At 36.1% G+C, this 10469-nt stretch overlaps 2 protein-coding genes across 2 annotated transcripts; one reads left to right on the forward strand and one right to left on the reverse strand.

Moving 5' to 3' along the window:
* Positions 1 to 344: 344 nt before the first annotated feature.
* Positions 345 to 2128, reverse strand: LOC129780087 (uncharacterized). Its single transcript, XM_055788004.1, has 5 exons — positions 1762 to 2128; positions 996 to 1509; positions 755 to 937; positions 584 to 697; positions 345 to 530 (listed from the first exon to the last, which is right to left on the reverse strand). Exons 1-5 carry the CDS (start codon positions 1973 to 1975, stop codon positions 395 to 397), a joined length of 1161 nt encoding a protein of 386 aa, XP_055643979.1. The 5' UTR covers positions 1976 to 2128; the 3' UTR covers positions 345 to 394.
* A 7451-nt stretch (positions 2129 to 9579) lies between these two features.
* LOC129774848 (uncharacterized) lies at positions 9580 to 10469 on the forward strand. Its single transcript, XM_055778864.1, has 4 exons — positions 9580 to 9729; positions 9791 to 9942; positions 9996 to 10103; positions 10204 to 10469. The coding sequence occupies exons 1-4, from the start codon at positions 9580 to 9582 to the stop codon at positions 10361 to 10363; spliced, it is 570 nt and encodes a 189-aa protein (XP_055634839.1). The 3' UTR covers positions 10364 to 10469.

Genomic DNA, 10469 nt, shown 5'->3' on the forward strand with positions numbered 1-10469 from the left:
ATAGCTCGGTCAACATCAATTGACTATTGCAGTATCGGGACCATGAACACTTCCCACAATATCGGTTGCCTGGCTTACATTTTCGTCTGAACAAAACATACACCAAAGTAGTTCTTGTAGTGAGAAATGTCACATTTCTAATGAGCATTGATTGGAGTTTGATCAATAAATTACGAGAGCTGTCTACCCGATAATTTTTTTTCCAACCTTATATGTGAAACGAAAAATATCCGAGGGATAGATTATCATTGGTGGTATTTGGGAGGAGATCTTCGTTCAAAATAACTGTTTATAAATAGTTCATTTTATTGTCATATATTCTCTACATAGCAAATATTTGGTATCGCAACTTTTGTTTGATCGGAAATCATGCACACTCCCACCGTATGTGATTTTAAAACACAAAATCATCCGACCAAATGCTGTCCTTACAGAATGAATATTTTTCTGCGCAATCACCAATGTGTCCGTGGGCCTCGTCGTACAATTTGTGAGCGTGATGTGTTGGAGTCTCGTGTGTAGTTGGTAAGCTTTAATTAGAAATTTGTATTGATGTGAATTGGGTAATTTTTGAAATGTGTACCTGAATATCGCCTTCATAATCTCCCGCAGAAAAGATTCCGGTTTTGCGTTGTGTCTTCGTTGACCACTTTCACAAAGTGCCCGTAAAACACAATGGTGACCGTGATGGCCCTTGCTAGAAATATGTGTCAATTTGTACGCTTTTTTCCGATTAAAATTTGATCAGCCTTACGTGTCCAAGAATTTTTCTATTTTCCTATACAAATCATGTCGTGTCGATCGATGATGATTCAGAAAAAACTTGTCCTCAGGATGTGTGTGCTCATCGATGCTTCTTTTACCGAAAACTGGATAGAAACGCTTCCTGCCGAATTTATAGTTGGGAGGATGTCTACGAACCCAGTCTTGTAAGTACCTGCGTGAGAAATTTGCGATGAAAAGGCTATAAATTAGGCCACTTGTTCCAAACACACCTATTTACGAGACTTGTCCAATCCTTACGAGTTGAATTGTACTGTGGTACAAAATTATGCGATAATTTTTCAAAATCACTGCTCCATCGCTGCTGCCATTTGGTGGGATATTTATCATACGCACCGGTTCCGTAATCATTCGCTTCCGTGTAATAACTTATTTTATTCGGGAAGCCTGCATTCGATTGCGGATGCTGTGCGTTATAATTGTAGCTTAAAATGTTTTTCGTTCCACTTGGGCTGGTGAAGTGGCTTTTTTCACTGCTGGGATTGGTATAATAGTACGAGTGTTTATTATATCCACTGTTGACATTAACGTTGGTATCTATCCTATTGAGAGTGGTGCCGTTGACGTTTACGTCCATGCGGTCGAGTGTGCCATTAACTGCTTGTTCCTGGAGCATTCGAAAAATTTCACCAAACGAAATACTCGGTAACTGATAAGCCAAAGCAACCGTCACGCCCACAGTGAACAGGAGGGTACTACCGATTACGGGAATCGTCTGATCGTAGACTGGGAGAAAAAAAAAGGATTGAGATAACACCAGTATATAATCTGTTCTTCCACTGACGATAAAAGCAAAGTTCTATATTTCGACTTCAGCTTATATTTAATTGGTATTCCACTAATTACATACAACTCTTTACTTTTCTTTTAACTGCCATGGAAACTGAATGAAGTATGCCCAATTGCACATAATTATATGCATGGCATATGGAACCACATGGCGTTGGGTATTTGAGATTTTTGCCCACTGATACTAACCAACTTGAAAAGAACTGCCTTCCGGAAACTGTATAAATCTTCTTTTTCGCGAGAGCACTCTTACTTCGTCATGTTTTTCATTTCCCGAAAGCCCATTGATCCCGATCACATCGTTTCCATTTTGTATTATCACTTCGGTGGAAAACAATTCTAATCCACAGATTGCAAACAACGCAATTGAAAATATACACTTATTCGACAAATATTTCATCATGTGTTAACTGTCGAACTTAACGTTCATTTTTCCCCCAAACTTGAGTTGCGAAAAGTTTCCACCTGTTCCTGCTTAATCTATGTTATAATTTTCCGCGCACTTTAATTCCATTAATCACCATCAACCAGATGAACGAAAGCGACTGTATGAAATGGGCACTTCTGGGCGCAGCCTAAAATAAAGTAAAAGTAGACATCGTTCTTTCATTATTTCAGTTTTGGCCGAGATGTGACGCGTCGAGAGTGAGAATTATACACATGGTGTGAAAAAAGAGTAGGCCACACTTTACCGTAAAAGTAATGATGAAGTAGTCCTGCCTTTCTGTGGTTAGTGCCGAAATGAGGGCACACATAGAATGGAAAAGTACTTGTCCCATTCAGGGGTCTCTGAGCTATACTGCTTTGTGCTCGAAATAGCAGTAAACAAAGTGTTTTTTAGAGCAAGTCATTGCTCGTGGTTGCTAATTGGAGTGAAAGGTTTACCCTATCTTTTTCTAGACAAATACGCAATGGAAAAATTTACATTGTAACTCGATGTTTAATTTGTAAATTAGTATTTCTTGGTAAATGTTGTACAATTTTTGCTTGACGAAGTTGTAATTAATGGCCAATTATAAAGCAATTTTTCGTCAAATTAGTTGGTAGCTTCCCTGATCTTTTACAATTTTAAATGAAAAAATCAAATGAAGAGAATCAATATCAATTTCGTTCAATTGTTGCCTCGTTGGTACGGGCTTGCCATTTTTAATATGGAAGGCCAGATTTATAACTGTTCATGAAATGGGACCAGCGATACGTTAGGTGCAATTCCAAATGAAATCGAACTAAAAAGGCAGATTTTAAAAACTTGTATTTTTAATTCAAACGAAAGTTTGTATTCCGTTTGGGTTGGAGGAAATTTGAGTTTTGCACAGCACTTGGGAAATTTTTGAATCAAGTGTAACTTTTGAATAGGGCGTATCGATTTTATTAAGAGAAATCTTTGATAATTTATATCACAAAAACTATGTGTCCTACCGTGTCTTAGAAAACAGTGTCTTAGAAAGAGTTATAGAGAATTAATGTCTAAACGTGAAACAAAGTACACTGAGAAAAAAAATTATTACTTTTTTTTATTTACAAAAAAACAAATTTAATTTGCAATATCTAAAATACATATTTTTATTTATTTTTCTAAAAAAAAATTCATATAAAATAGAAGTCATGCAGAAAATTTGAAAAATGGTACAAGATGGTAAAACTATTTTTGACAAACTGGTCAGCTGCATCCCAATAGGAAGTATCCCGTGTCGGGCACACTTGCATTGTCAAGCATTGAAGACTGCAACATCCCTATTATGAGAACACCTGTAATACTAACCTCGACCCAACCACGAGTAATCGGTTACATAATACTAACATAGCTGCAAGCAAACATTGTCGAAATATTGAACTCCCGGCCCCGTTAGGCTGACGCCATATGAGTCTTAATAAAAATATATATTTTGGATAAAAAAAAACTTTGTGGAACATCGAATTTTTATGAATTTTAGAAACTTCGAATTTTTGTATGTTAACAATCATTTTTAGCCACAAATTATGAATCCTGATGTGAGCCATCCTCGATGTATTTAAAAAAATGTATCTAATTTATTGTCTTTTTTTTATAGTAAATAGGCCCTTTTTATATGTTTGTCGTGTTATACCACCATGTTCATGAAACTTTATGAACTTGATTATAATTTTCCACAACTTTTCCAAATACACCATTAAGGTAAAAATATGTGTTTAGGAGTTACCTTGAAAAACATTTGAAGACATTTGGCATTAAAAATAATTCTGAAACCCCCAATTTCTATCGGACGATAAAAAGTCTGCAGTCTGCGGGTGGTCTAAGAGTGAATGTAACACTATCTGGGATAAGCTTTGCTGGAAATAGCTTCAAAGCAATTTTTTTCAATATACATACACAGGTCAGATTATATACAGATTATTTTTGTTTTGTTTCGAATATCACTTATTTCAAGAGAAAATGTGATATTTAAACGTTAAGGTGAATCTTCGGTTTTACAACAGATGGCGTAACTTGAGTATTATTCCAGTGAATCAAATTTCCAGACATTCGTTGGAAAGCTACTGTCATTGCGCGTTCTTTTCAGTATGAAGTGTCAGTATACAGTGTCAACAAATTTAAGCGATTTACCACTTCAATTAGTCGAATTTCGTACCAACGAGAGTGTTTTGCGGGAAGTGTTATTTCATTATTTCAATATGAATGGTGACCATGCTCCAACTGAGCGAACGTGTCAGACGTGGTTTTCACGGTTTAAAAGTGGTAATTTTGACTTGGAAGAACGAAGAACGTTCCGGACCGTCAAAAAAATTTGAAGATGAAGAATTGGAGGCTTTATTCGATTAAGATCCGTCACAAATGCAACAAGAACTTGCAGATCCACTTGGTAGGAGTAGATCAGCAAACCATATCCGATTTGTTTAAAAGTAATGGGAATGATCCGAAAGATAGGACATTGGGTGCCGTATGAATTAAAGCCACGAGACGTCGAACGCCGTTTTTTTCACGTGCGAACAACTGTAACTGGTTTTTTGCATCGAATTGTTACTGGCGATGAAAATTGGGTCCATTACGACAATCCTAAACGTCGGGCAACGTATGGATACCACGGCCAAGGTTACGGAAGGTTATGCTGTCTATTTGGTGCCTGGTTCTCCACCACTTCTCCAATTTTGATGAAATCAAAAATTGAATCGATTCGTGGTTAGCCGACAAACCGGCCGATTATTTTCGCAAACGGATCCTTGAATTGCCAGGAAGATGGGAAAAAGTTCTGACTAGCGATGAGCATTTCTTTGAATATTAAATTTGTAACCATTTTTGCAGAATTAAGTATTAATTTTTGAAAAAAACGAAGAAACTTACCTCTACTCCCATTAATATAATATAAGTATTCAGTACATTATCTGTATGGTGTGCTCCCTTGGCCGAGTGGTTAGCGTCATAACTAACATGCCGGGTGTTCGGGTTCGATTCCCGTTCTGGTCGGGGGATTTTTTCGTCAAAGAAATTTCCTCCGACTTGCACCGTGATCACGCGTATTCTAGAGCTTGCCACTCAGAATGCATTCAAGGCGTGTTATTTGGCATAGAAATCTCAACTAAGTACTAATAAAAATGACGCAAGTAATACTACGTTGAGACGGCGAAGTTCCTCTAAAAACGTTAGTGCCATTGAAGAAGAAGAAGACATTATCAGTATTATTAAGTTATGTTTGATCATAATGAAACCGTTTAACTTAACAAAAAAAATTATTTATTCTATTTTCTAGTTTTTAGTACATTCCTGCGTCATTAGAATACATCTCTACAATGTAATCATTCAAAAATTCTTTTAAAATTGTTATTTCTTGTTTCATTTTTTCACTGATGTACTGTATTCCGTTAGCCAAATCATTTCATTTAATATAAATTTTGAGCGGGTTGCAATAAATACACAGTCAACCATTTTGTGGTGGCGCTCTTCATAATGTAATGTGTTCTCCAAGTCAAGTCCATGAATTTAAAACACATATCCCAATCAACCTTTATTTTCAGAAAATATACAATCAGCCATTTTGTAGCGGCGGCCAAATTGTATTTTTGTGAGTATTGAAAACGCAGAATTATAATGACAGTAGACAGTAGGTGTGTTCCATATTTCAGATCAATCGGTCATCAAGAAGTAAGTCAAATTTTTATCAATGTGGGACTACGCTAAATACAAGCATACAAGCAGATCATAGAGAATACGGTTCAAATATGAGGTTGGAGAAAAGTAATTCATTATTATTGCAATGCGAGTAAAAGGTGATAATCGTTTGGTGACAGTTCCGGACTATACGGTGGATGCATTAAAACGTTCCAATCAAGTTCCCGGAATCTCTTGTAAGTCACTATAGACAGGTGTTTTCTTGATTGAACACAACACCTCTTTTTTTGCGAATTTGGGATGTTTCTGGTCAATAGCTAACTTCAATGGTTCAGTTGTTGAAGTTCTGAATTTAGTGTATTGCAATAAAACAAAACAAAAATTAAAAAAATTAAAAAATTTAAAAAACTTGAAAAAAATTAAACAAAAACATATAGGAGGTTGTGTCCAAGACACGACCACTTTGTTGACGTAGAACTATACTATTGTTTAGTCAAGTCTGTCGTTAATAACTTCAGATATTATTTTACAGACACAAACTTATCTTCGATTTGCACTGTTCTCAACAGAACTCCTTTCTATTAATATTTCCGGTCTAGATTAGCTTAGCGGTAATCCTTGGTGGAGATAGGCTTGCTACTGTCATGCGAAACCAAATGACACGCGAAATTTTTGAACAATTATTTTCTTGGTGAGCCGATGATGGTCTAGTTTGATCATTCCCCACACAATTGTGTAGTTCAGAATCATAATGAAATGACGTCAGTTTGATGTAATGATTGCAATGCGAGAGACATCAGCGAGTAATACTTTGATCACGTCCACAGCTCAATTATGACGCAAAACAAGGAAGAACAAGTGAAGTTCATTGCTTCTTATCTAGAACGATACTGAAAGTTTGCCTCAGTGAGTTCCAATATTTATGCTCCAGGAAAGTATTCTCCTTCGTTCTTCTTCTTCTTCTTCTTCTTCTTCTTCTTCTATTCTTTGTTCACGGTGACTTTAAATCATTCCCCATCGTTGATCGCCGATACGTTGCTCGTTATTGACGGCATGGGGAGGTAAGCTTACGAATGAGCAGAACAAATGTATGGGAAAATGGAAATGCTTCTAGCTTTCATCAATTCAATCCGTTTACACATCAGGGGATTATAATATATAGCATAAAAAACAAATCTTAGGGAATTTCCGATTCGTTTGGTATGTAAATCGTCTAAATCCGTTCGCGACAAAAATAGTTATTAACATTAAGTTTATTTCATAAAAACGTGACCTGTTTTCTGATATGGCACCCTTATTGAAAACGCAGTTCTACGTCAAAAAATTAATTGCACGTATTGTACGCAAATCGTGAATGTAACCGTGCAGTCTGACAAGGAGCGCCCAATATATTGGGTTGGGAAAAAAGTTATCCATAATTTTATCGGTAGCTGGCTTCAGTGATCAATATCTCGCGTTACATCGATCATACAATTTCGTTGTAATGGTGTCATTTCACACTAAAACAAATTCTTTTGCTGTTTTTTGTTTGTTCCATTCAGTTGTAAGTTACAAGGTGTTAACATAGTATGTCAACAAAGAGAAAATTCGGTACATTTTAGACTTTTCCTTTCATAAAGGCGAAAATACAACCAGATCGCTAAAATTGTGAATGGTGTTTATGGTGCCGATACTGCAAATACGTACAATTCAATTTATTTAAAAATTGTTTTATTTTCAATTTTATTCTAAGTTCTTTTTCAATGTTTTAAATTGTTTTAGAGCAATACACTAAATTCAGATCTCTACTGTCAAGAAATGGACTATTTGGAGCTAGCGATTGACCAGAAACGTCCAGAATTGGTCAAAAGAAAAGGTGTTGTGTTTCATCAGGACAACGCAAGGCCACACAACTCCGAGAGCTTGATTGGGATGTTTTAATGTATCCACCATATAGTCTGGACCTGGCTCTAAACAATTAAGGTACACCGGGGCAAGTTGAATCGATTTTTTCGAAGTATAACTTGAAAGTTATCTTAAAAAAACTAAAAACTAAATCACAAAATTGAAATCTGTTTGCCGCATATTTATTTATTTATTTATTTATTTATTTATAAACATTAAACTTTATTTATAAACATATGAACATTTGGAAAAAGGGTTTTGGTACACGTGAGATGTGGGGGAATAGATTGATACACGCAAAATGGATACTACACCCAAAGAAGCGTTGGCAGAAAACATTACATCTTTGGCAGAAATGATGACATTTCGGAGTGTCAAATGCGCAAATAATGAGCTGTTTCAAAAGCTTAAAAATGGTTTGTATGGTTTCGCACCGATTGATTCAGCGCGCAAAAATGTTTACTTTGATTTCACCGAACAAGGAATAGTAAACAAAGGGGCGGATTGCATTAAAACATTCCTAGCAAAAGTTATAATTTCCGTTTTAACTCACCCCGAATTTCAACTTAACACCTTTTTCACGCATTGCAAAATTTCCAAAGTGATAAGAAATTTGGGATCAAGAGAAAATTGTAAAAATATATTGCTAGAGTTTTTCGCCAATAAGGACCAAGACTTATATTTTAGAGACATTATGAAGCTACCTTTAGATAGGCAACACATTTTATAACATATGCATATGATAAATAGTTTCGAATTTCACCCAATTTTTTCACCAACCTAATTTAAGCGCACGCGTTAAGTTCTGTGTTCAAATATTTGTTTTTTACTGTGAAGTATTCGAAATTCAAATCGTTTGCGCGCGAAGGCATATGGTGCAGAAAATAGATCTAAACTTTTTGCACAGGTATAATACCTGGTTGGTTGATATTTTTAATAAATAATTCAATAAGCTTTCTACTTTGGTACCTATTTGATTGAAAACATAAAAAATCATCGAATAAAATTCTTTTCCAATGAAGCGAATAAGAATCAAACTTCGGACACTATTTATAAAAAAAATCAAATTTCGGACACTTTATTCTGTAAGTTTTCGAACGAAAATTACCGTCCTGAATCATATTTCGGACACTTTGTTCTAATATCTTGAAATGCTTAATATAACTATAAAATTAATATCACAATTGCTTCTTTAGAGTAATCCCTTGGTTTTACTAACACTTCATTTGAAAATTACATTTGAATTATTACATAGTAGGAAAAAATCCATACAAAATCCAAAGTCTACTCATTATCGTTTGTGTTTGACATTTGCTTAGCGTGAGCGAACGTCTTCTAGGGACTGACGTTGAGCTTTTCGTTAGGAAAACGTTGATCACGGGGACTGAAAGTTACAAAATAAAGAAATATTTTTAAAAATGGTTTGTTTTCGGATGTTTCACGATATATGTCTAGTCAAAATTTTGACTATTTTCTATGAATATCTGTGGGAGCGGGGACTGACATTGTTATTGTGCAAATGCTCTTGTTGCGTACAGAATGGAAAGCGTAACAAGAACAGTTCGGGGCTCAACGTGTTCAATAAAGATTTTAATTATCGAAAGTTATGGTTTTCGGCATTGCGATCTATTTATTTACAATGAGGTAGAAGAATTCTTACTCCGAATAGTTGGTATACTGATTGAATTGATGAACACGAAATAACACTTGGTCGCACGTCATCATATTTTCGATTCTCAGATTTATCCAATTAACACATTGCAAAAATTCACGAATTAAAATTATGGTACTTTCTCTCGATGCTCCAATATTCCACCTATATTCAAGTCTACCATGCTAATTCACCCGAACGTGGTCAAGACGCGTTCCGGTCTATAAAATTGTGTGATTGGGTCAAAGCCGATCGATTCTCGTCAATATGAACCGCAAATAGAGGTCACTCGCTTTCGGAACTTTCTCCGGTAGTGACAAATATACGAAACGCGACGCTGATGCATATTCGATCGAGCTTCTCTCGCATTCAGCCAGAGCAAATGAAAATGAATCCAACGTGGTTTATGTTGGTACTTGCGATGCTCGTGTCCATAGTTTATGGCTTCGATAATCACAACAGTGATTGTGGAAATTCAACGACCGTTCTTTCCCGCCGAAAGCGATACCTGATTTTTCGCGACCTTTCCAGAGGATTCGTAAGTTTTAATATAAATTAAACTATGATTTGATAAATGTGAATGATTGTGTTTCTTTAAGATACGTGTAAACGTCAAGGACAGAATGGTAGATTCCACCAATATCTGGGCTCAAGGCGTCGGATTTCGTTTGAATGTGGAGTACAACAACCCTCCAGGGCTAAAAATAACAAAAAGAGACCTACATCAGTCGCTCGGAGAAATGTTGCATTCGTTAGTGCTGATAATAGTTTCATATGTTCACTTCTAATTAGTTTATATTTCAGTCATGGTTTCGATGGGAGGGCTTGTGTTCTGAGGACTTTCTGTGAAATATCGAACGCTATCACACCGAGCAGTGGAATTCTGTTCAAGCTGTTCCGCAGAATTTTCTCGTAAGTCAGCCATATACTTTGCTATTTGTTCGCTTCCATCCATGAGGAAACGTGTGCTAATAGTCTTAATATCCCACTAAAATAAACTATATGTGTACAGACATCCTGCAACAACTGACGATAGTTCCACCGGTTCTAATAGTTTACCCCAAGGCGATGAGACGTATTTTCCGTATCTGAAATCAAGTGATTGCCAGGAGCTGGATCGACATTGCCCAATATCTCAGCTAGAAATACCAGACGACAGCGCCATCGAATGAGCTCAAATGGTGAAAATCAGGACGTACTTCTCGGCACATGTTTGCCCTCTTCTCTAGATCAACATCCGGTGCCGCGATGTTCAGTAGTATCATTTATCAATTTACT

This window comes from Toxorhynchites rutilus, chromosome 3, assembly GCF_029784135.1.
Source record: "Toxorhynchites rutilus septentrionalis strain SRP chromosome 3, ASM2978413v1, whole genome shotgun sequence".
In the NCBI taxonomy this organism is placed as follows: domain Eukaryota; kingdom Metazoa; phylum Arthropoda; class Insecta; order Diptera; family Culicidae; genus Toxorhynchites; species Toxorhynchites rutilus.

Coding starts and splice junctions, on each gene's coding strand:
- LOC129780087 (XM_055788004.1), bottom strand. CDS start 1,975: ATGATGAAATATTTGTCGAATAAGTGTATATTTTCAATTGCGTTGTTT. Junction 938..995: donor TGGACAAGTCTCGTAAATAG/GTGTGTTTGGAA, acceptor TTTCTCACGCAG/GTACTTACAAGACTGGGTTC. Junction 531..583: donor ATTATGAAGGCGATATTCAG/GTACACATTTCA, acceptor TTCTAATTAAAG/CTTACCAACTACACACGAGA.
- LOC129774848 (XM_055778864.1), top strand. CDS start 9,580: ATGAATCCAACGTGGTTTATGTTGGTACTTGCGATGCTCGTGTCCATA. Junction 9,730..9,790: donor GCGACCTTTCCAGAGGATTC/GTAAGTTTTAAT, acceptor TGTTTCTTTAAG/ATACGTGTAAACGTCAAGGA. Junction 10,104..10,203: donor CTGTTCCGCAGAATTTTCTC/GTAAGTCAGCCA, acceptor ATATGTGTACAG/ACATCCTGCAACAACTGACG.